Genomic DNA, 24,960 nt, shown 5'->3' with positions numbered 1-24,960 from the left:
GTCCCTGCACTCCACAAGAGGGCACCAGGTCCTACTATAGATGGTTGTGAACCACCATGTGGTTGCTGGGAATTGAACTCAGGTCCCCTGGAAGAGCAGCCAGTGCTCTTAACTACTGAGCCATCTCTCCAGCCCCGAGCATGTTTTTAACTTAAAAAAAAAAAAATCTTTTGCTGGGGTGGAGATGGTAGGGTGGTGGTGGTGGTGGGGTTAGTGGCACTCACCTTTAGAGCCAGCACTTGGGAGGCAGAGGTAGGCAGATCTTAAGAGTTCAAAGCCAACCTGGTCTATAGATTGAATTCCAGGGCTACACAGAGAAACTCTGTCTCCAAAAAAAAAAAAAAACCATACAAAACAATGACAATAACAAAAAAATCCTAAAATTTTTATCTATTTATTTAATGTATGTGGGTGTTTTGCTTACATGTGTGTCCATGTTATCACAGGCCAGGAGAGGGTCTCAGATCCCCTGAGACTGGAGTTAGACAAGACTACCAACTGCCATGTAGATGCTAGGAGTTGAATCCAAGTCATTTAAAGAGAAGTCAGTGCTCTTAATCCCTGAGCTTTCTCCCCAGGCATCATTTTTAACTTTTTTGAACCTTGACTACTTTAGAAGCTTCATGAAGCCTATAGACCCCTTAAAATGTTTTCAAGTACCTAAAATAAATTGTTACAAAAAGAATCAACTTTATTGAACACAGTTCTGTAGACATGGAACATCTCTAGTAAAGGCCCTTTGCTCAGTTTGAAGCCCCATTGTTAGATATTTGATCAAGTTTTCTTGAAATTACATATTTTCTCTCTCTCTCTCTCTCTCTCTCTCTCTCTCTCTCTCTAACATATGGTTCTTGGGTTGAGCCTAAGGCTTTGATTATACAAGGGCAATAACATTAAACTAGTGCCTCAGTCCTCTCTTCTTTTAGTTTAAGACAAGCTATCCATGCCTTGTCTAGGTTGGCCTTGACCTCACCCTGTAGTCAGGCTGGCTTTGAAATTGTGATCCTTGTGCTGACTCAGCCTTTCTAGTAGCTAGGATTACAATGAATTGATAGACCTGCTGAAATTCTGTTTTTTTAAACAATATAACAGTATGATTGAAGCATGTATTCCATCTTGCTCTTTCTTTCTGAATAATGGTTTTGTTTTTGTTTTTTTTTTTTTTTTTTTTTTTTTGGTTTTTCGAGACAGGGTTTCTCTGTGTAGCTTTGCGCCTTTCCTGGAACTCACTTGGTAGCCCAGGCTGGCCTCGAACTCACAGAGATCCGCCTGCCTCTGCCTCCCGAGTGCTGGGATTAAAGGCGTGCGCCACCACCACCCGGCTAATAATAGTTTTTATTACACAGTTTATAAGTGTTGGGTAGTCATTCAAGGTTCTTTAACCAGGACTATGGCTTTTTGTGTGTGTATTATTTATTTTTTGTGAAATGATCTCCTTCCAGAAAAAAGATGTCTTGGATCCATTCAACGATGAAGAAAAAGAAAGGCATAAGGTGGAGGCCCTTGCACGGAAATTTGAAGAAAAATATGTAAGATTTCAGTGCTGGGCAAGACAATAACCTCATTAGTGAGAACAGTCTCCAGGCATTTTCATGTTCATTTAGTGGATTATCATATAGTCAGAAATGATCTGGAAATTGATGTAGCACTCAGAGGAAATAGAATACAGCTATTAAACAAATGCATTAAGGTTCAGAACTCTCAGGTGGCAGGAAAAATGTGTGAGTTAAATGGATAAATAAGGCCTTAGAGGATGTGTTTTGTTACAGAACAAAAGAATCCATTTATTTCATTCTTCTGTCTTAGGCCATTTATGCAGATATAAATCTGCCCTATTTTCAAAGGTCTTTAGACAAGGGGGTTGGGTGTGTTGGGGTATGTGTGTAAGAGAGAGAGACAGACAGACAGAGAGGAAAGAGACAGGGTGTGAGGGGAGTATGTATTTCAGTGCTTTTCAACCTTTAATCACTAGCTGATGAGACTCAAGGCAACATTTAATTCATTGTACTTATCAAAAAGCGTGTGACACCTTGCTTTTAAATTTTAGGGTGGAAAGAAACGTAGGAAAGACCGAATACAGGATTTGATTGATATGGGGTATGGCTATGATGAATCGGATTCTTTCATCGATAACTCTGAGGCGGTGAGTAGTTAATGAATGAATATATGATACTGACAGTGGGGCAGGGTTGTGACATCTTAGTGTGTCCTCTTAGCACAAAAACCCTGAACTTGAGAGGAAGGGACTTCCTGGACCCAGGCTTTGGATTTTTCATTGAAAATCACAATCTCTTCTTTCCAAAACACCTAGTAGCTTGCACATTAGTGATTGAGGAGAAAATGTTTTAGCATGGTGTCTAAAGAGTGACAGAAAATCCTAGTTGCATCTCTTAAGATGTGCTTTGTACCTTGAACTATAGAACTAGAAATGAGCTGATGGTATGTTTCTCCCCTTTAGTATGATGAACTTGTTCCTGCTTCTTTGACCACAAAGTATGGAGGATTTTACATTAACTCGGGAACCTTGCAGTTTAGACAAGCTTCAGAATCTGAGGATGACTTCATTAAGGAAAAGAAGAAAAAGTCTCCGAAGGTTAGGATATTCTTCCTTTTTGATTTCAGAAATACTTTTTTTTTTTTTTTTTTTTCTGAGACAGGGTTTCTCTGTGTAGCTTTGCGCCTTTCCTGGAACTCACTTGGTAGCCCAGGCTGGCCTCGAACTCACAGAGATCCGCCTGCCTCTGCCTCCCGAGTGCTGGGATTAAAGGCGTGCGCCACCACCGCCCGGCAGAAATACTTTAAGATGTGACTGAGATCAGTAGGTGACTCTAGAATATGCAGTCTCTTAGGATGGCTCAGGAGACTGGTAGAAAGGTAAGAGTTGTCTCAACATGGTGGGAACATGGGGATACTGGTGAGGCCTCAGTCATTTCATCAAGATGCTCCAGCAGGCTCAGCAGCGTCATTTTTCCAGATATATCTCAGAGTGGGAAGAGCCATGAGGGTATGGACTAATGAACTGTACCCCATTCTTAGTGGCTTGTCTGCTGTGTACTTGGAGAGGACTTTAGTTCTAGGGCTGTCACCCACTGAAAACTGGTCAGCCTTAGATTGAGCATATTTTAGGGTCTGCCTACCACTGCTCATTATTTAAAATGAGAAGGCCCACCTACAGCCCATTCCAACTCTGTCTTCAGAACAGCCACCATATTCTCCATTTGAGTGTTTGTGTCTTTAATTCTCAGAAGCGGAAGTTAAAAGAAGGTGGTGAAAAGATAAAGAAGAAGAAAAAAGATGACAGTTATGACAAGGAGAAGAAATCGAAAAAGTCCAAGTTTTCCAAAACCGGGTGAGAGGCAGCAGCTTTTTGCTAGGATAACGTCTGTCCTGTGAGGGCACATGAGTGCATGACACCTGGGAGCTGACTTGCCCTCTCCCTCTTCCCCAGCTTCAAAAGAGGCTCTAGGGCCTGACTCTCCTTTCCCTCTCCTCTGACAGGGCTGTTGTGGGTATAGTCAGCCACTCTTGTCTCTGTGTGTCAGATAGCCTGTGTTCCTGTGTCCATGTCGGCAGGTATTTCTGTCACTATATGATTGCTGATGTTCCTTGTTCTCTTAGAACTCCTCTCTGCCCCAGTTCTTCTGTCTGCTATTTTCTTACATCTGTGGTCGTGATTCCTCCTTAGTCAGCCCAGCTGCCTTCAAGTTGCTGCTGCTCTTTCTCTGTTTCTCATGCTTTCTTTCTTGAAATACTTTTCTTGCTCCTTCCATTTTTTGCTAACTTTTATTTCAGCCTGGCTATGATTCTTAAAACCCACTGGGGGCTGGAGAGATGGCTCAGAGGTTAAGAGCACTGACTGCTCTTCCAGAGGTCCTGAGTTCAATTCCCAGCAACCACATGGTGGCTCACAACCACCTGTAATGAGATCTGGTACTCTCTTCTGGTCTGCAGGCATACATGCAGACAGAACACTGTATAGATAATAAATAAATCTTAAAAAAAATATTAAAAAAAAACCCCACTGGATATTTAGCATTATATGGCACTGTGTTGCTAATATGTATTCACACTCAAGCCTTGGTCCAGCAAGAATGAGTTCTGTATGCCAAGAGAATGGAGGGAGCAGGGATCAAGGCTACTGAATTTCTCATGGAGAGTCCTGCAACCTGAATAATTAGTTTCCCTTTGCTTGCAGCTTCACAGCCCTCAATGCCAGTAAGGAGAAAAAGAAGAAGAAGTACTCTGGGTCATTAAGTGTTAGAGAGATGCTAAAGAAATTTCAGAAGGAGAAAGAGGCTCAGAAAAAGAGGGAGGAGGAGCATAAGCCTGTAGCTGTGTCGTCAATCGAAGCCCAGAGCCTGAGGGAATTGGAGGGCACTTCTGACCCCTTGCTCTCACTCTTTGGCTCCACGTCTGACAATGACTTGCTCCAAGCTGCCACTGCCATGGACTCCCTGACTGATTTGGACTTGGAGCAGCTGCTCAGTGAGTCTCCAGAAGGAAGCCCTTTCCAAGATATGGATGATGGAAGTGATTCCCTTGGAGTGGGATTGGATCAGGAATTCAGGCAGTCTTCTTCCTTCCCTGAAGGCCTGCCAACCCCCCTGGAGAAGCGCGTTAAGGAGCTGGCTCAGGTATGGGGACACAGTATGGTTGGTCTTTGCTGGAAGCTCTTTGGGTTGGTTGGCATTAGCTCTGCACCCTGTGAGGCTTGATGCCCAAAAAACCCTTAGTGAGTTGGAAAGTGAAGTGTAAAGTTCCCAAGTTCTTTTTTTTTTTTTTTTTTACAGAGACAGAGTCTGTCTCTCTGTGTGACTTTGGAGCCTGTCCTGGATCTTGCTCTGTAGACCAGGCTGGGTTCAAACTCACAGAGATCAGCCTGACTCTGCCTCCTGAGTGCTGGGATTAAAGGTGTGCGCCACCACCTCCCGGCCAGTTCCCAAGTTCTTATCTCATCCCAAGGAGGAAACAGTGTAAGCTTTGCCCAACAGGCTTCATTTTTTCACCTCTTAATTCCTTCACTTCTGGAAATTTTACTTTGGGGAGATTGTGTGTGTGTGTGTGTGTGTGTGTGTTTTGTTCTGTTTTCTGCCTGTTAGTTTCTTTCCCACAACTCACCTTTGCTTTTGTGTTTGACCAGCCCTGATGTTGGCAGCAGGCAGCTGAGGTAGAGTGTCATCTTTGAATTCTTCCAAAGATTTTGAAAATTCACTTGTTTGTAAACACAGCACATGCTTAGCTGGTGCTGGGTTTTACTTGCTCCCTTGTGTTGGGTATCATCAAGAGTGTTGAGTTGTACCTGCATGGTGACATGTTGGAGCTCAACATTATGAGCACTGTTCCTGTCCCAAACAACAGCAAGCAGTCTTTAGCATGGGATAACTGGATTGCTGTTTGCCTCCAGTGTTTGGAGTTGATCCCTAAGTGCTAAGAACGGTCAGTTCAGTAATTTAGCTGTAATCTAACTATGCATCATTAGTTTTGATACCATTGCCTTTGGTTAAAACATTTCCCTCCAGGCACTATGATTTGAACTGTAGCTCCAGGAGCATTTGTGCTCAACAGCTGTACATTTTTGAACTAGTGATTCTTATAACATTTTCAGATTGTGAATAATATTTCATGTTTTAGGACAGTGTAAAACATCTTCATCTAGAAATGTTCTTCTTACTTAGAGAAGATATTTAAACAATATACAAAGCAAACAAAACACCTTATTTACATATATGGTTCCTTCTTGTTAAAGCCCATGTGTAATATTGGATATAAGCATTCTTCTTGAATGGAATGCTTTAATGAATTGTGCCATATCAGGGACACATAGTATAGCTTAATATGATATTGAAGGGAGAGCGGTTGAATCTGGCATGTTTGAGTATACTGTCTGTTGCTCAGAATTCATGTTTAGAAAATTGTGTTCTTTTTAATACTTTAATTTGTAAGCACATTGTTTTGTAGTCTTTCAAAGTCTTGTTAACTAAATTAAATAGGACTAAGTGATAGTAGACCATTGTTTATTTTACAAAAAAGTAAAAATAAAATTCTTGGGTATGCCCTCACTCCCATGATAGATTGTGATCAGAGTAGTAACCTATTACTTCACTTTTTTTGGGGAAAAGGTTTCATGAGAATGAAGTGCTACAGCCTGAAACAGGTTCACAAAAGCCTCTCTGGGTAGACCTGCTATTTGGCAAGTTGTCTCTCCTGAATAAATGGCTCCTGGGCATTACAGATTTTGCTGCACTTGGAGCCCATCATATGTGTGCATGGGTGTCTGGATGCCTGCCTGGTCATTTTTGACAATTTTCTGGGAAAGGTAGTCTTTCCATAGAAGAATGTATTTGGACACAGAACATTACATGGAATTCCAAAGCCACATGTAGATATTTGTATCCTTAATAAAGAGTTCTATGCTAGCTCTTGAAATGAACCTGACATTTTAAAAATTAAATTAGACAGCTGGGCATGGCGGCACTCACCTATAATCCCAATAGTTTGGAGGTGGTAGCAGGAGAATGTGTTGTTCAAGGTCATCCTTGGCAACAAAAGAAGTTCAAGATTAGCCTGAGCTGCATAAGACCCTGTCTCAACCCAAAATTAAACTTGGTGTGCATTATTGTTAGTAGAAGTTAAAGTCTTTCTCGATTTATTTTTCACTTCTCTAGTTCCATTTTCCTCTCTTTTTAAAAATAAGATTAGATAGATTTTAGATCTTGACTTTAGATGAGATGCATGTCAATTTCTATTGCTTAAAATTTGAAAAGGAATGCTAAAACTTGTGCATAGCCACGATTCCTGACTAGGCTGGCTAAATGGCTCTTTTCTGATCTTGTCTGAGCTCACACTTGTGACTACATTCAGCCAGCACATTAGCCTAGCCAAATGCTGGCTGGACCTCTCTATCAAGGACTTCTGTAGATCATGGTTGTCTCACTGAGTTACTCAGCCTTATCTCAAATTTGCAGTCCTGCTTCAGCCTCCAGAGCAACTGGGATTATGGGTGTGTTGCACCAAGCCCCACTTCAGTTGTTCTTTGGATTTAAAATGTAGCACCTAAGTAATTTACTGTAAAACAAACCCTCCAAAATATAGCTTATGCAGTTGAAAAGGCTTCAGAAAGAAACTTTTTAAAAGGTTATACAGGCAGAAAGCTTTTAAAGTACTGGAGAAATGGCTTAATATCTGAAAATATATTTGTAGCCTGGTGTGGTTTTACATACCCTTATAATTGCTGTTCTCAGAGTAGAGAATGAAGAATCAAGAGTTCAAGGCTAGGAGCTCAGTGGTTAAGAGTGCTAGTTGCATAACCATGAGGACCTGAGTTTTGGATCTTGGTACTTACATAACAAGCTAAGTATGGTCTGGTATGTTCCTGTAACCTTAGTGCTCTTGGGATGGGCTGGAACAGAAGGATCAGTGGGGCTTGCTAGCTAAAAGCCTACCCCAAAAGATTGAATTCCAGGTTCAGAGAGAGACCTTACCTCAAAGTTATAAAGCAGAGAGTATGTTGTTGGTTTTTTTTTTTTGGGGGGGGGCGGGTTTGGCTCTTTTGAGGGGCCTGCCACCCAGCTCCTAAATAAATCACACACAAAAGCTTATTCTTAATTATAAAAGCCCAGCCTTAGCTTGGCTTGTTTCTTGCCAGCTTCCCTTAACTTATCCCATCTACCTTTTGCCTCTGGGCTTTTCTTTTTCTCTTATTTCTGTAAATCTTACTCCATTGCTGGTTGTGTACCTGGGCGCTGGCTCCTGGTGTCCTCCTCTTTCTCTGACTCTTTTCTCCTCCTTCCCAGATTTCCCCTTCTATATAGTCTCTCTGCCTGCCAGCTCTGCCTATCCTTTCTCCTGCCTTGCTATTGGCTTTCTAGCTCTTTATTAGACCATCAAGTGTTTTAGACAGGCACAGTAACACAGCTTCACAGAATTAAACAAATGCAACATAAACAAAAGTATTACACCTTAAAATAATATTCTACAAGAGTGATTGAGAAGGACACTTGACATGCTCCTCTGGTGTCTCTGTGTGCACACAGATGTGCACACATACTACAGAATATTAACACCACACACACACAGTGCACCTAAACAAAGAGTTCAAATTCATCCTTGAATTAATAAAATCCTATTTCAGAAAAGGAAAATTTATTTGTAAACTTAAAACTGTTGATGGGTCTGGTGAACAATATGACATTTGAATATCTGTTTAAGGAATTAGATTGAATTGATTAAGGATACTTCTGGATCTTAGAACTAGTAGTATAAGTTTAAGCAAAAGAATAACTTGGTCTAAATAAACAAATTAAAAATAATAACTTGGTTCGTAAGATACTGAAGTGCTTGCCACACAAGCATGAGGACACAAGTTTTGATTCTCTAGAGTCCCTGCAGAGTAACCATGGCTCCTAAGAACAGTTAAGGTAGTCTACTAGCCTATATTTGCACTAGGACAAACACAAGCAGCCACACTAATGAGAACACACAAACTCACACATGCACATAGGATTCAATTTTATTTTCTTCCAATATTAACTGAGATTGTAGCTCAGTGGTACAGGGCTTGAATAGCATGCATGAAGCCCTGTATTTTATCCCCCATAATGTAAAGTGCAAAGGGAACAAACCCAACCCAAACATGTAAACAAACAAAAAAATCCAAGTATCAAATTAATAGAAACCCAGTGCCCTAGAAATGTACCAAGGTAGAATTCTGAATGCTTTGAAAGTATAAGAAATTGCATGTCCTTAGCCATGCATAGTAGCTTATGCCTATAATCCTAGCACCCACAAGAGAGAATGACATTTTTGGAAGAAATTCTAGCTTGGTGTAGATCTTAGCACTTGGGAGGTAGAGGCCTGAGGATCAGGAGTTAAAGGTCATTCTCAGCTTTTGAACCCTGTAAAGGACCTAATGGAGTGGTTAGAGGGGCCAGAGGGCCCCAGAGACTACAGTTAGAGAAAGGCAGAGGAATTGAGATTTGTGTATCTGTTCCACAGAGTCACCTTGTTGTCCTCAGTTTATATGAAGTCGGATTTCAGAAACTGTGTTTTGCTTTAATCTCTTGGGTCAGCATTTCTTTTGTTTAGGTCAGTGATTTCAACCTTCTTTGCTCATTAAAATCACCATGTGTTATTTTGAGAGAGCTGGTGTTTGGGTCACTACTCAAGAACATGCATTCCTCAGACCCAACTCCCAAGATTGTAGTTATTCGTCTGGGGTAGGGAAAGCTGCCTAGATAACTTCATGTGCAGCCAGGAGTGAGAATCACCAGAGTTAGTCTTTGTTCTGGTCACTTCAGCGATCTCTATCTAGGCTTGTTCCCAAGGTGTCATCTTCAGTATCATGTATTTTCAGGAGTCTGGGTGTGAGATATTATAAGTATATTACAGATTTTCAAAGGATGCCCTTAAGTACTGAAATTACACAGGAGGCTTCTCTCTGGGTACTAGGTATGGATGGAGTACCCAGTATTTTTATTACTTTGCATAATTTTTTGATACATAAAAGCCTTTAAATCATTGGTTTTCAACTTGTGGGTTTCGACCCCTTGGGGGTCACCTAAGACCATCGGAAAGCACAGAAACTTATATTTACAAATCATAACAGTAGCAAAATTAAAATTATGAAGTAGCAATGAAATAATTTTATGATTGGGGGTCATCACAACATGAGGAACTGTATTAAAGGGTCACAGAATTAGGAAGATTGAGAACTACTGCTTTAAATCTTGTAGGTTTGCTGAAGATCTTAGTTGCTTTTCTACCACTGACTGTATAGAAATCCCATTTTACAGGTAAGAGTCTGGACACAGAAGCTGGATTGCTGGTTGAGTTGGCCTCTGACCAGATTACTGCTTTCTGTTCCATGATTAGTATTGTAGGTCCCAAGAAACTTGCCCACAGGTGCTGCAACAGCTTTGGGATGGCCTTAATCTGGGGCTGGGGTATAGTCAAGAACATAGCGAGGGAGTGTTTTTTTGGCAGGTGCTCTTTGGGAGCAGTGATTCTGTGCCTGCTGGTGAGTGTAAGGGATGCATGGGGAAAGGGCACTAATACTTCTTACTGTCTTCTGTGAATCAGGCTGCCAGAGCTGCTGAGGGAGAGAGCAAACAGAAGTTCTTCACTCAAGATATTAATGGCATCCTGCTAGAGTGAGTATCTGTTTGTCTCTGTTTTCTTATTTAGAATGAAACAGGGACACTAGATCCCTGTCTCCATAAATGATAGGCCATACTAATCTTCAGCCACAGACATTATTAAAACATTGTAGGGGGTTGGAGAGATGGTTTAGTGGTTAAGAGCGCTGGCTGCTCTTCCAGAGGTCCCGAGTTCCCAGCAACCACATGGTGGCTCACAACCATCTGTAATGAGATCTGGTGCCCTCTTCTGGCCTGCAGGCATACATGCAGGCAGAACACTGTATACACAACAAATAATAAATTTTTTAAAAAATTGTAATATAATTTTTAAAAATTGTAATATATATATTGTCATGGCCTGTTGGAAGAGGATTTCTTGGCAAGTATGAAATGAAAAGAGAGAATCCAGAAGAATGAGTGACAGCCTGATAACCTCAGGTTTACTCTGCACTGGGGTGTCTCTCAGCATTCATCCTTATTTTTACCTGTGCTCCCAGTACATTTCATCCCATTATGCTTTGCTCAGAGCCCCAAACATCTGAGGTACTCTGCTGTGTGAACTGGATTAAAAAGGACAACAACAACAAATCTAAACCAATCTCTATGTCCAGTCTGTATAAGAACAGTTGTCAAGACTTGAGAGTGTTCCCATAAATGGCCTCCACTGAGTAGGATGTGGATGGACCTTTGAGCTCAGGAAGCACAGGGCCTCAAAGAGCACCTGAGAGTCAGGTGAGTGAGTGTTCTGTGTCGACAAAGAACCTACTTGAATGTGCCACATACAGAAAGCTCAGGCTTTTCCTGTTTGTCCATCTAGAGAAACTAGAGAGCTCAGGATTTCCCTGATCTCATGATCATGGGTAGAACTAGTAATTGAAAAATCAAAACATGCTGGAGAGGGCTGGAGAGATGGTTTAGTGGATAAGAGAATGTGCCATTGCTCTTGTGGAGGACCTGGGTTTGGTTCTTAGCACCCACATGGTGCCTCACAACTGTCCTTAATTCTAGGTTTAGGGGATCCAATGCTCTCTTCTGGCTTCCATGGATGGGTACCAAGCATGCATGTGATAAACACATATACTTGCAGGCAAAATATCCTGCATTTTAAAAAAAAAATCCTTAAAATATTGTTGGAAATTTTTTTCTGACAGTACCAAGCAATAATTATTTTCCCTTTTAAAGCTTTTTTTTTGTTTATTTATGAAATTTAATGTGCATATCTTTTTATTTTTTATTTTTTTTTATTTTTTATTTATTTATTTATTTTTGTTGTTGTTGTTGTTTTGAGACAGGGTTTTTCTATGTAGCCCTGGCTGTACTGGAACTTGCTCTGTAGACCATGCTGGCCTCGAACTCATGGAGATCCACCTGCCTCTGCCTCCTGAGTGCTGGGATTAAAGGTGTACACCACCACTACCTAGCTCTTGGCTTTGTTCTCTTGATTACCTTTGACTTGGTCTTGTTCTTGACCTAAGAGCCTTGACCTCCTTTTCTTAGCTTGCAAGTTTTTCCTTATATTGCTGCTGGAGACTTTGTTGCTGTGGCTCCTTGGTTATATTGTGTGATCATCAAGATAGGGTTCAGACTGCTTCTGGTGCCTAGCTTTCTTCTCCAGTCAGCAACCTAAGGCAGAGGAAACTTGCAGCAAGCTGCAGGCCATTAATGATTGTGTTGTGTTCTTTAGCATAGAGGTGCAAACCCGGGAGCTTACTAGCCAAATCCGTTCTGGGGTGTTTGCTTATCTGGCTTCATTCCTGCCCTGCAGCAAGGATGCTCTGGTCAAGCGTGCTCGGAAACTTCACCTCTACGAACAGGTGGGTGGCAGAGTCTTCAGAGGGGTCACATATGCTGCACTGTCTCCTTTTGATAGCCCATTATGGGTCTTCAGTGTTAGAGTGGTGCATGAGCCAAACCTGTACTGTGTTTTTTCTTTGCAGGGTGGGCGCCTAAAGGAACCACTCCAGAAGCTCAAGGACGCCATTGGTAGAGCCATGCCTGAGCAGGTGGCTAAGTACCAGGATGAATGCCAAGCACACACACAAGCAAAGGTTGCTAAGTAAGTATGCCTCATCTCACTTGGGCATCATTATCTCCCTATATCTCCTTCTACCCCCTCTTAAAATTACTTGTATATGTGTGAGTCTGTGTGTGGAAATGTGCATATATTTGCATCATCCAGAAGAGAGAATCAGATACCTTGGAGCTGTAGTTACAGATGGTTGTGAGCTGGGGAGCTGGGAACTGAATTCGGATCATCTGCAAGAGCAGTACATACTCTTAACCACTGAGCCATCTCTCCGGGTCCCTGTCTCTTCTTTTTTGGGGAGGAGGGGGAGCGGGGTTTTGAGACAGGGTTTCTCTGTGTAGTTTTGGAGCCTGTCCTCTGTAGACCAGGCTGGCCTTGAACTCACAGAGATCCACCTGGCTCTGCCTTCCAAGTGCTGGGATTAAAGGCGTGTGTGCCACCGCCTCCCAGCCCCTGTCTCTTCTTTTTACACTTCGCAATGTTTACTTACATTTCTAACACAGTTCTAGTCTTTTCAGCACTTTCTGATCTTAAATCAATGAGAATATCATAAAAGGGAGGATGGGGAAGCTGGTGGGCAGGAGGACCTGAGGGTTCCTTCTGTTCCCTCTGTAGGATGCTGGAGGAAGAGAAAGACAAGGAGCAGAGAGAACGGATTTGTTCTGATGAGGAAGAAGATGAAGAAAAGGGGGGCCGGAGGATAATGGGACCCCGGAAGAAATTCCAGTGGAATGATGAAATCAGGTGTGCACAAACTGGGACCTTGCGTCATTGGAGGGTTTGTGAGACCAGTGTCTGAGCCTGTCCCCATATTGCTAATGAAGGTTAGGATTAATTACTTTCATGGGTTGCTGAAAGCACACAGTGGCAACTGTGAAACAGCATTTGGGGTGGTGGGAAGTTTCTGATCTCTGTCTGCTTCTCAGGGAGCTTCTGTGCCAGGTGGTGAAGATCAAATTGGAGAGCCGTGATCTGGAGAGGAACAGCAAGGCCCAGGCCTGGGAGGACTGTGTGAAAGCCTTTTTGGATGCTGAGGTCAAGCCTCTCTGGCCCAAAGGCTGGATGCAAGCCAGGTGAGGCCCTTGTAGTAAGGCAGGGTAGTCTGGGCTGACAGTGATCCCTTCCCTGAGAAGTCACTGTCTCATTGATTCAATTCTGATGTCACTTGAGTAGCTAGGGACCTACTATGATCTATAAAGGAATCTTCTTACTCTAGAAGAGAGATCTTACTTGTAGAGTTCAGTCCTTATCCCACTTTAGTTGGAGGATTGGCTGCATTCTGGTTTCCTCACAGTATGGATGTTGTTGTTTTGATGCAATGGCTGCCTGTACCAGAGGCCGAGAGATGGAAGTCATCATGGTTCCAGAAGGTTCGTTCACAAGGAACAGTGCTGATTCCATGCAGGAGCCTAGTGTTGGGCTTCTGTCCCAGAAGCTCCTTCACCTGTGTTGCCACCCATGAATGGAGCATGTCTGCTTTATGTAGGGCGCGGGAGGTTAGATAAAGATGGTAACTCATCAGGGTTTTGGATAGATGACAGAACCTTGGGAATTACTGTTCTTTCCTTGTAGGTTAGGTTATATAAAGATAATTTTTGTTGAGTTTCTCTGGAAAATTAAAAAGGCATGCGATGTGTGCTACTTCACATTTTCTCCTTGGGTGGATTTAGAACACCAGTAAGAAAAGCACCGCTGTCTTAGGGAACTTGTGGCTGTAAGAGCATGCAGCACAGCCATTGGCTTTCTTGGTAAAGCCTAGATGTTTGGCTTTAGGTGAGCTGGTGAGGCCATAGGCCCTTCAGCTGGACTGTGGCTCTCCAGTCAGCTAGATTAAGTGCCATTGAGTACCAAGGCCTCCAGGAAACCTCTAGAAACAGAATTGTGGCATGCTGGGGCAGATATGGTACCTCAGCCCTTTTTTTTTTTTCAGGACTCTGTTTAAGGAGAGCCGACGAGGCCATGGGCACCTGACATCACTCTTGTAAGTACCTCAGAATTTTATTTCTTGGGACACTGCTATTTTAGTCTCCCCTGTGGATCTCCTTTGAACCATATCTGTGTTCATTTCTTTGAACAGGGCCAAGAAGAAAGTAATAGCTCCCTCAAAAATCAAGGTGAAGGTGAGTCAGTTTGCTCTGGCCATGTGCCAGCTGTTCTGAAGCCATGCTCAGGAAATCTCTTGAGTGATCATGGCACCTTGGTAAGCTTCACTGAGAAGTTATTCAGATGGCACTCTTGAACAAGGCTGATGTCTGAGACACTTAACCCTCTCTAGCCTCAGTTTTTAACAGCAGTACTCAGCCAGCCCAGTTCCTCTGGGACTCAATAGGGTTTGAAGCAGCTCCAAAGGAGTGTAGTACAGAGTCACTATAAATGTGAAAGCTCAGTGGTGTAGTAGACCTCTTGGGAAGGAAGTATATATACTCCTGTTGTGGGCCAGTTAGTTTGCAACAGTAGCAGTAATGAGAAGTGGTAGCTGTGGTAGCTGCCTGGGAGAACCACCCTGAAGTGCAATGGGTAGAGCACAGACATGTGAAAAACATCTTAGACATTGAAGAAACCTTTCAGTGGGGAACGGTGGTACTTGCCAAACTTACCAGTTGAGGCTTGGGGTTTCCTTAGCCCTGCTTAAAGAGATTTCGAGAAGAGATGTTTGAATTGTTCCTTCCTGAGTATCTGGAAGGTTCTTAGACTATATGAGAGTATACTGTGATAAATATTGGGTTGCAGGAGCAGTGGTATAGATCCCATTCCTGTTCCCATGAGAATGGCTGGGGAGTCAGGTATTGAGGAAAAGTAAGTTAATTGAAAGTAATTCTTATCAGTCTAATTTCAGCCAGGAATGTTCAAGATAGTGTGAATGCCAGGAGACTGTCTTAGTTAGCGTTCTATTGTTGTGATAAAAGACCATGACTAAAAACAACTTGGGGAGGAAAGGTTATATTTTGCCTTACAACTTGTAGTCCATCAATCATCCAGGGAAGTTAGGGCAGGAACTCAAGCAGGGCGGGAACCTGGAGACAAGAACTGATACAGAGGCCATAGAGGAGTGCTGTTTACTGATTTGCTCCTCATGGCTTACTCAGCCTGCTTTATTACAGCACTCAGAACTGCCAGCATAGGAGTGGTACTATACCCACAGTGAGCTGGGCCCTCCTACATCAATCATCAATCAAGAAAATGCACCACAGGCTTGACCACAGGCCAGTCTTATGTGGGTATTTTCTCAACGGAGATTACCTCTTCCAAAATGACTCTAGCTGTACTAGACAGTTGATATAAAACTTGCCAACACAATATCTGAGCAAATCTTGTACTAGTTCAGAAAAGAAAAGAAAAATTTTACTGTGGGCATGTGTCTACTTAGTGACAAAGCATGTTGGCTTAAAATCAACCTCTATCAGCTAGACACATGGCAGATAGTACGTACTACAAGGCAAGGCAGACATGACTTACTCTCATCCATCACTTGTCTTGTAATTACCCAGTAAACTTGAGTTCACTTGTTGACATCCTCCTAACAGGCCACTATTGGTATCTTTGAATACTTCTAACTAGGAGCATTTCTGCTTTCCTTTAGGAATCATCCGCTAAACCTGACAAAAAAGTTTCCATTTCATCAGGACAGCTTGGTGGTCCTACTACTTTGCTCTCAGAACATCAGGGTGGAGGCCTGAGCATTGGGGCAACCAACAGGGAGCTTTCATCCCAGGCAACTTGCGGCCTCACTGACCCTGTTCCTGTCACCCTGGAGGACTCACTGGATGAAGACTTAGTCCAGAATCCAGCATCTTCTGTGGAAGCTGTGTCTAAAGAGCTGGCTGTATTGAACAGCAGAGCAGCCAGCAGTTCTGAATTCACACTGCCTGCACCCTCCAAAGCACCAACAGAAAAAGTTGCTGGTGTTTTGTGTACAGAAGAGAAACGGAACTTTGCAAAGCCCAGCTCTTCTGCACCACCACCCACTAATGCTCTGCAATCACCTCTCAATTTTTTGGCTGAACAGGCTCTAGCACTGGGGCCGTCCTCTCAGGAGAAAAAGCCAGAGAGTTCTAGCTACAAAGAGCTGTCCTGCCAAGCTACCCTCAGCAAGGGTATGTCTGAATTGCACCAGTCCAAAGCAAAGCACCACAGTTTGCCACGGACGTCTCATGGACCCCAGGCATCAGCTCCCATGACTAGCTCCCAAGTCAAAGTCTTTCATGCAGGCACTCAACAGCAGAAAAGCTTCACACCCCCAACCCCCTTTGTCAACAAACTGCAAGGCCCAAAGGCTGCATCTCCACAGTGTCATCGTTCCCTTCTGCAGCTGGTAAAGACAGCAGCCAAAGGCCAGGCCTTCCATGCCACTATCCCAGCCTCCTCCGGAAGTTCACCAGCCTCCAGCAGCAGCTCTCATAAGACCACAGCCTCATCCTCCACTACCCTGAGCCATCCAGCAAAGCAGCATCCAGCCAGCTCTGTGGGGCCATCTTATAAGAATAACCCCTTTGCTGGCTCAGTCTCTAAACATGGGGCTTCTTCTAGCAGTCCATCTCCTGGAGGAGCCCAAGTGCAGAGCTCTGTTTCTGGGACCATGCTCCCTGGTGTGCAGTCTCCCTCAGCAGGACAGCCTTCAAGCCGAGCTGCCCCAAGTTCTGCTGTGAAAAAAACACCTGTTTCTCAGAAGCTGACTCTGGTGGCTCCGCCTGGAGGTCCAAATGGAGATTCTGGTGGTGGGACCCAGGGAGTGGCAAAGTTACTGACTTCCTCCCTGAAGCCCGCTGCAGTTAGTAGTGTGACATCGTCTACCTCCTTGCCAGTGAGTATCCTAGCATTGCCACCTGCTCTAACTGCAGGGGATTTGGGGAAATGAGGTCTGAAACGGAAAGTCAGGTAGGGACAGTAAGTGAGATTAGACACTGGAGAAAATCCTGGTTTCCTGTTTAGTCTCACTTTTACTGGTGATTGGAGGACCAGTATAACATGAATGTCTTGTTAGCAGGGGAGCTGGAAGGGGAAGGGGAAAGGGAGGGGAATATCTGTTGGCATTGGGTCCCTGGAAAGATTGAGCCTGTAAGGAGTAGAGTGAGCACCAGAACCTGCCTCTGCCCTCTGAATCAAAGATGGAAGTGCTTTCAGCTATTACGTGGCAGTCAGGTAGTGTTTATGCCTCAGCACAAACTGGTATCACCTTCCGGTTGATTCTCTGATTGGCTTGAAAGAACTTTGTAGGTCAAAGGTGATTTGACAGAACCTAGCAGGGAAGGTGTGTTTGGGGTGTGTGTATGTAAAATTAGAAGTCTGGCCAGAGTAGTGTTGCACATCTATAATCCCAAAGATAGAAGCCGGAGAATCAGGAGTTCAAAGCCAGTCTTGGCTACATACCTAGTTTGAGACCAGCCTGGATACGTGAGATCCTGTGTTAAATTGAGAAGAGATCTGGAGAGATGGCTCAGCAGTTAAAAGCACATAAGCCGGGTGGTGGTGGCACACGCCTTTAATCCCAGCACTTGGGAGGCAGAGCCAGGCGGATCTCTGTGAGTTCGAGGCCAGCCTGGTCTACAGGGCAAGAGCCAGAACAGGCACCAAAACTACACAGAGAAACCCTGTCTTCAAAAACAAAAACAAAAACAAACAAAAAGCACATAAGCCAGGCGGTGGTGGTGCACGCCTTTAATCCCAGAACTCAGGAGGCAGAGGCAGGCAGATCTCTGAGTTCGATGCTGGCCTGATCTATAAAGTGAGTTCCAGGACAGCCAGGGACACGCAAAGAAACTCGGTCTTGTGAGACCAAAAGGGGAAAAAAAAGTGTAGACAGGTCTCGATTCTCCCTGCCACTCTGTATAGTGACTGTGCACATTAATTTCCAGGGGAAAAAATGTATGCACACATGTGTTTGTATGAGTAGGGGCACATATGTGCCATGGTATGTGTGTTGAGTTCAGTCTTCACCTTCTGCTTGTTTGAGACAGGATCTCTTTTTGTTGACTGCTGTACCAGGCTAGCTGGCCCTTGAGTCTATAGGGCTTTTCATCTTATAGGTGCACCAGATTATAGACTCATGTTACCACACCCAGTTTAATATAAATTCTAGGGATTTAAACTCAAGCCTCAGGACTGAGGCTCTAACTCAGTGGTAGAGCTCTTATCTAGCATGTACAAGGTCCTACATTCAATCCCCACTACTGCTGATATAAAAAAGAAAAAAGAGAAACCATTGACTTAATGTTGCCTTGAAAATACATTATAGGCTGGGGCTATAACTCAATTGGTAGAATGCATGAAGCCCTGGATTTGATGCCCAGCACCACACAAACTGGGCATGGTGGTGCATACTTACAACCCCAGCACTGGGAGGTAGTAGAGTCAGCAGGATCAGAAGTTCAGGGTCATCTTCAGCTACATAATAGGCCAGTGTGGGCCTATTATGAGACCCTGTCTCAAAAATAGAACAAGGACTTCCTGTTTCCTGTGAGCCCTTGGATTGAGGTTTGTAGCCATGGTGAAGATCTCTATCAAGACTTATGCTTTTTATGACAATCCATGATTTTCCTGAGATGTCTTTAACTTGTCAAAGGTAGACAAGGGCATATAAAGAACGAGCACACGCACCCCACCTCCCACATCCCACCCCCTCTACACCTGCCTTTACCTTCTGAGTATGGAATTAAAGGTGTATGCCACTATGCCCAGCTGAACAAGATTTCTTTTAGTTCATTTGTGTTTTAACTTAACTGTGTTGTCAGGGTTCATGAATACATACTAGCTAGTCTTATTGAAAGTTCGATTGAGTATAATCTGGTGCAGTTATATTTCACAATCCACATTTCGCCATAGTGCTACAATGAAGCTTTCCAATTAACTTTAAAAGGCCAATGATGGGACAGAAGTGTTCACTTTTACGTGAACATGAATATGTGGGAAACCATTTTTAGTTGGATCTTTTTAAATGAGGAACTTGCCACAATGTCCATATTTATGAAGGCTTTGGGTAGGATCCAGGGCTCCTCTAGATTTTAAATTTGTCATGAAGATAACTGGTGCCTACAGAGGCCAGAAGAGGGTGTTGGATCCTTTGGGACTGTAGTTAAGACCATTGTGAGCCATCATAATAGGTGTTGGGAATCAAACCTGGGTCCTCTGGAAGAATAGCTAGTGCTTTTAACCAATGAGCCACCTCTCTATCCCCATGAAGATACTTTTTAAAGAAGTGTTACAATTTTAAGAAAAAAAAAATTTTAACTACAATAGCTGGGCAGTGATGGTGTACACCTTTAATCCCAGCACTCAGGAGGCAGAGACAGGCAGATCTCTATGAGTTCAAAGCCAGCCTAGTCTGTAGAGTGAGTTCTAGGACAGGCTCCAAACTACACAGAGAAACCTTGTCTCAAAAAACAAAACAAAAAGAAACCAGACAAACCAACAATCACAAAGATCCTCACTGAGCCATCCCTGCCTATATATGTGTTGCATAGATTTTTATAATAAATTTAAAATATGAGTATATAAGTTTATTTTATATTTGTATATCTATGTATTTATATGTGCATTATGGATATCCACATGGTATATATGTATATTATGTACTATATATAGGTATATATGTATATATATATATGTATATATATATATTTATATTGTTTGTTTGTTTTTATTTATTGAGACAGGGTTTCTCTGTAGTCTTGGCTGTCCTGGAACTTATTCTGTAGACCAGGCTAGCCTCAAACTCATAGAGATCCATCTGCCTTTGTCTGCTGAGTGTTGGGATTAAAGGGGAATGCCACCACTGCCTGGTGAATACACGGTATATTACTTTTCTGCTTCATGAAAGAAACATATTTACTATTTTTAAAAATTACCTCTGTACCCTCGAAGCCCCTAGATGCTGGCCCATAGAGACTTCCTCATTCCTCTTGTGAGTGCTAAGTAGAGGGACTCTCACAGGTGAGGTTCTTATTGTGTGTGTTTCCTCCCCAGAAAGGAACCGGAGGGGCAGTGCTGCTGTCCAACACTTCTTCTTTAAGCCTGCTGCCTTCATCCTATAAGTCCAACAACCCCAAGCTTCCTGGAGCTATGAACTCAAACTCACTGGGAATCATAACCCCTGTCCCATTTCCACTTCACGTGCTCTCCTTCAGTTCAGACTCCTCTGCCAAAGCAGGGGTCTCTAAGGATGCCATTGTTACAGGCCCAGCCCCTGGGACCTTCCACCATGGCCTCAGCCACAGTAAGTTACTGTCTCCTGCCTCTGTTCCTATGTTGTGTGACATGTTGGGTCCTGTATGTGTTTGGTGTGACTTTGGGAGCACCCCCTGTCCCGGGAAGCTGCTTAGTGCCCAGTATTGCTGTTTTGTTTCAGACAGGCCCATAGGTTGCCTGGGGCTCTGGATCTCTCAAGCTGCTTTTCTGTTCTGTCTTCAATGTGTGTGTTTTGTTCTCTCCCCTCCTGTTTTCTCTCAGGTCTTCTGGCTGGCTTGCACTCCAGCCCACCCCACACAGCGCCTCTCCCACATGCTGCTGTGTCCACCCATGTCCCACAGAGTCTGCCAGGTAAATGCCAGATGGGCAGTGTTCCATGAGCCCCATGCGCCATACCCCTCCACCCTTAGGTGCTTTGCTGCCGGCGCTTTTAGCCATCTCTGCTTCATCATCACTGTTTTGTATTTTGCTTTGTCTTTTGAGGCTCTGACTCTTTGGCTTTGGGTTCCAGAATAATATAAGCCTGTACTATCAGAGGCTTTTCCTGGTTTCCTATTGGAATGGCCACTGGGTCTGACTTAGCCTGTGTGACAACAGTTTATGGTAGAGCCTGAGCATGAAACAGGGATTCTCCAGCCCTTCATATGCCTTTAAAGAGAAAAAGGGTAATGGTGGCTCTGTCCAAAGGTTAACTGAGCACTCCAGGGCCTTCCTGGTGAAATACTACACACCTGCCAGGCATTGTCAGGTGGCAGATGCTCTTTGAAAGGAGTAAATAGCCACAGAACAGGGAGAGAGAGAGAGAGAGCATAGTACATGACTGTGAGAGAGTTAGTATGTACCTGTAAGAGAAGCAGCTTTCAATCCACCCTGGTGTTAACCCTTCTTTGGAAACAGACTTGGAAACACACCAGGAATGAAGCCAGTGTCTTCTGGAAGTAGGCAGCACTAAAAGCCCTGGGTACATGTATTGCCAGCGTGAGAGCATGAGAATGGGGAATAGTTGCCACAGGGAGGCATCTCGTAGTAAGTGGGCTAGCCTCTGTCCTGATTCCTGGATTCTTGCATAGCGACACCTCATGGGATTTTGGCTTAGGAGCCCAATGAGAACCTGACTTTGTCCTGTTGTTCTTAGCATTTTAGACCTGTTCCCAACAGGACCCAGGGCTGTCCTGGGGAAAGGAGGCTGAGCTTAGGGAACGTGCGGATATGTATAGGGCAGGAGTCAGACGCAGACTCTGGGGCTGTGTGTGCCTTTGACCTGCTTATGGACAGTCTGGGCTCACAGCTCCTTGTCCACTTTGGGATCTGCTTGTGTGTGCCTTATACCCACACCTTAAAGCTGAGAACTCTGTAGTGAATGCCAGCGGCTTCGTTAGGATGAGGGTGACTTTGTAGTTTTCCACAAAGGGAAGCCCTTTGAGAAGCAAAGCCAGTGTTGATAGTCATTCCTTTCCTCTGAAGAATCAGCCACATCTGAGGACTTTCTCTACACCGGTGGCTGCCACTCAAATTAAGTGCAGTGTGGGTGCCTCCCCAGCTCTGGAGAGCCTGTGTGCTATGAAAGTGAGATGGTGCTACCTCCACTTGCTTTGGAAATGTCCCTCTTTGAGAGAAACAAAGTAATTGAAGAGCCACTGGAAACAGACTCTGGGTCTATGGAGTTTTCAGTCAACAGAGAGGGGAGGAAGATTGATAGAAAGGGAAAGAAAAACATTTCTTGTACCATTTTCCTGTCTGTCCGTGTCCGTGTCCGTGTCTGTGTGTGTGTGTCCACGAGCACCTCCCCCTCCCGCCATCTGAAGGGCTGGGGATGTAGTTCAGTGGTCAAGCACTTGCCTAGCGTATATAAAGCCCTGGGTCCATTCCCAGTACCACAAGGAGGAAAAGAAAAAAGGCATTGGCGGCAATCAGAAGAGCAGCCATGAGAACGGGTTAGTGGGAGCAGAGACTTGTTTCTGCTCTGCTTTCCCTTCTTCCACGTGGACTTGATGCCGTTGCTTTTGCCTTTGTCCCTCTGGTACCTGAGTGCATTTTGATGGCAAGAGAATGACCATTGTCTGGGTTCTGTGTGGTCGTCAGGCCCTTGTCATGTTGCAGAGTGCCTGTTGTATAGACTGCGCCGCAGCCCCCTGCCTGTACAGTGCAGTGCTCATGCATGATGCTGCAGGTAGCACGTCACACAGCCACTGTGTGGGGACATTTGCTACTTACGTTCCCTGTGCAGTTTGTTTCTGCTGTCTTGTAAAGGAATTGGGGCACTTAAAGAATGTTCTGTTTTTGTTTATTCTTTTCCAGATGCTTCACAGCTTCATGGGAAAGGGCCTGTTGTACCGAGGAAATTGTGACCACTTTGGAGGATGGACTCATCTGATGTAGATCTAGGAGGAAGCCCAACATGTAGGTCTCTGATAACAGACATTTGCTGTGCTCTTCCTGCCCACTGCTCGTCTTCCAGAGCAGGAACAAGTTTGAAATGGAGCACTTCTTAGCACTTCTGATGAGCCTTCAACCAAGGGGCAGCTTTTGCTGCCCACAAAGCACTTACTGACCCGGTGCTCTGGGCCTCGAGGCTTGGTCGCTGGACGACATCAAGGGGCAGCTCTGGGCTGGGAAGTGTGCCTAGACTGTGTTGGGAAGCACGGTGTGCATGAGCTCCTGTGGCAGATCTGTTGGCTACTGGGCTCTAGGTCTGCCCAACTCCTGGCATTTGGTGTGAGTATCTCAGAGCTCCCTACTGGTCAGGGACTCCTCCTGGTCACAGTAGAATCCCTGGATGGTTATGATTCTGTTCCATCCTCAGGCTGTGTGCTCAAGAGGACAAGACTCGGGCCAGAGTCACAGGTGGGAGACCTTGCAAAATACTAGGAACACCTAATGTGTGCTCTTGTAGGGGCTAGTTTCTCCTCAGAACATGACAATGAAGCTCTTAGAGAGAAAAAGATCTTTATAGATTCTACAATTGTGGTAGGATTTTTAAACACACCTATCTTGGGCTGTTTTCATCATTACCATTGAATGCATTGGATAGAATGGGACTGCTCTTCACACATCACATTATAGGAAGACTTAAATCCAGTGCCTTTTTGGTGGAGCAGACTTTGACAACTCGAATCTATCCATTCAGCCCACTGAGTGGATCTGAGATGAAGATCTTTTTTAAAGCTAGTCTGTATTTAAGACAGTTTTATTTAATTGGGTTTTTTATGACTGCACATCATAATCTGTGCCGTCCTGACTTGAAAGTCATCTGAGCCCCTAAATCCCAGGTTCCCATGGAGCTACAGCTCTGTTTTGTTTTTCTAGAGTTGATACAGGTGGGCTGCAGGGGAGCCCCTCAGTTCTCTGTGTCTGAGAGCCCACGGATTCCAAGCCACAGGTAGACATTCCACTCTGTCTTATTCTTAGAAATCTCTGTCAGAGCCACAGGGCAGGCTTCTCTGAAGGATCTGCCACAGAGAACAGGTCTGGGCTACCCGTGCTCTCCAGACAGAGAGCTTCTGTGTGGACTTAGGGGGATGTGCAGAGGGTCTGGAGAGTGGACAGAGGACAAAAATTGACTACAGAGCTTCCATCACTAGGCTACCACACTCACTCAGTGGCTATTTCATATGGACTTGGAGGGCCCTTACCTATCCTGTCAATCTACCACACAGTGGGTCCGGCTGACTGCCTAGCCAGACAACATTTGGGAAGGTGATCAGCACTCTCAGTGTGCACCCAGGGTGAGTCAGGTGTGCTCTTGGTTCCTGCCTCAAGGGTCTGGAACTCAGTAGCTCTCCATTCCTGTGGAGGTGGCCACCTTTCCACCTTACTGAGAGCAAGACCTTTGTCAGTTCTTTGGTCCGGCCTCTGTTCTGATTCCTTTTTGTATGGAAGAACCAATTGTTTTCACATTGGGCCATGTGGATTCCTTATCCTTTTATTACATATATTTTTTGCAACTTGGATTTCCAGTTTGTTTACAGAATAGTCTTAGGTAGTAGCAAAAAGAGCCAAAGAAGAGATTTGTATAGCTGAGCTCTAAGCCGAGCTGAGGCCGCCAGCAAAGCTGAGCAGTGGGAACTCTCCAGGCTCCTCTGCCCGTCAAAGAACGGGCCCCAGCACCCCACCCTTTTGGTGCTCCCTCCTCCCCATGTGCCACTGCGTGTGCAGCTAGAACAGGATGCCCTCATCTTTAGGAATCTAGCGATGCCTCTTGCCTCAGGGAAACGTTTCTTTGATGGGGAGTTTGAGATTTCTTTTCCTTGTTTATGCTTTATTTGTGGTAATGAAAGAGTGAGTGACTTAAACAGCCATGGCCAGGGAGACCTGCAGCCCGGCTACAGCAGAGGGTGGGGGTAGAGAGCGCTCAGTGGGATGCAAGGGTTTCTTTGGTTGGTGCAAGGCTCTGAGCACTTAACCAGGCGTGGCCGTTTCTTAGGTGTGAGAGGGGCTGTGGCTTTTGTGCAGCAACTATGTTGGTGTTAGGGGGTGGTGTGGAAATTGTTAATCTTGTATAAAGCAACTCAATAAATTGTTTTGAGGTTTCCAGAATGTATTTCTTCATTCTTTTGTTTCTATTGTATTTGCAAGTGATTTTTCAGTACATAGAAGCTCTGGTGTGTATGGAATGCC

The 24,960-nt window shown here is 44.3% G+C and overlaps 1 protein-coding gene across 6 annotated transcripts in view; it reads left to right on the top strand.

The window, feature by feature from the left end:
- Ubn1 (ubinuclein 1) overlaps positions 1 to 24,879 on the top strand; it is a 34,362-nt gene extending 9,483 nt beyond the window's left edge. For 4 of the 6 annotated variants that reach the window (XM_028894787.2, XM_028894790.2, XM_028894789.2 and 1 more), the window contains 16 exons: positions 1,443 to 1,529; positions 2,048 to 2,143; positions 2,459 to 2,593; positions 3,246 to 3,349; positions 4,196 to 4,634; positions 10,078 to 10,148; positions 11,821 to 11,950; positions 12,074 to 12,192; positions 12,778 to 12,906; positions 13,089 to 13,235; positions 14,093 to 14,143; positions 14,240 to 14,282; positions 15,743 to 16,963; positions 20,122 to 20,371; positions 20,605 to 20,694; positions 22,642 to 24,879. In XM_028894787.2, coding sequence (XP_028750620.1) covers positions 1,443 to 1,529; positions 2,048 to 2,143; positions 2,459 to 2,593; positions 3,246 to 3,349; positions 4,196 to 4,634; positions 10,078 to 10,148; positions 11,821 to 11,950; positions 12,074 to 12,192; positions 12,778 to 12,906; positions 13,089 to 13,235; positions 14,093 to 14,143; positions 14,240 to 14,282; positions 15,743 to 16,963; positions 20,122 to 20,371; positions 20,605 to 20,694; positions 22,642 to 22,691 — 3,162 coding nt within the window. In that variant the 3' untranslated portion in view covers positions 22,692 to 24,879. The remainder of the gene's footprint in view (positions 1 to 1,442; positions 1,530 to 2,047; positions 2,144 to 2,458; positions 2,594 to 3,245; positions 3,350 to 4,195; positions 4,635 to 10,077; positions 10,149 to 11,820; positions 11,951 to 12,073; positions 12,193 to 12,777; positions 12,907 to 13,088; positions 13,236 to 14,092; positions 14,144 to 14,239; positions 14,283 to 15,742; positions 16,964 to 20,121; positions 20,372 to 20,604; positions 20,695 to 22,641) is intronic. The other 2 variants (XM_028894791.2, XM_028894792.2) reach the window with 2 other exon arrangements.
- Positions 24,880 to 24,960: the final 81 nt, after the last annotated feature.

The sequence above is a fragment of the Peromyscus leucopus genome, chromosome 8b, assembly GCF_004664715.2.
Source record: "Peromyscus leucopus breed LL Stock chromosome 8b, UCI_PerLeu_2.1, whole genome shotgun sequence".
Taxonomy (NCBI): domain Eukaryota; kingdom Metazoa; phylum Chordata; class Mammalia; order Rodentia; family Cricetidae; genus Peromyscus; species Peromyscus leucopus.
Note: the sequence above shows the minus strand (reverse complement) of the source record. Positions and strands in the feature narration are given on the sequence as shown.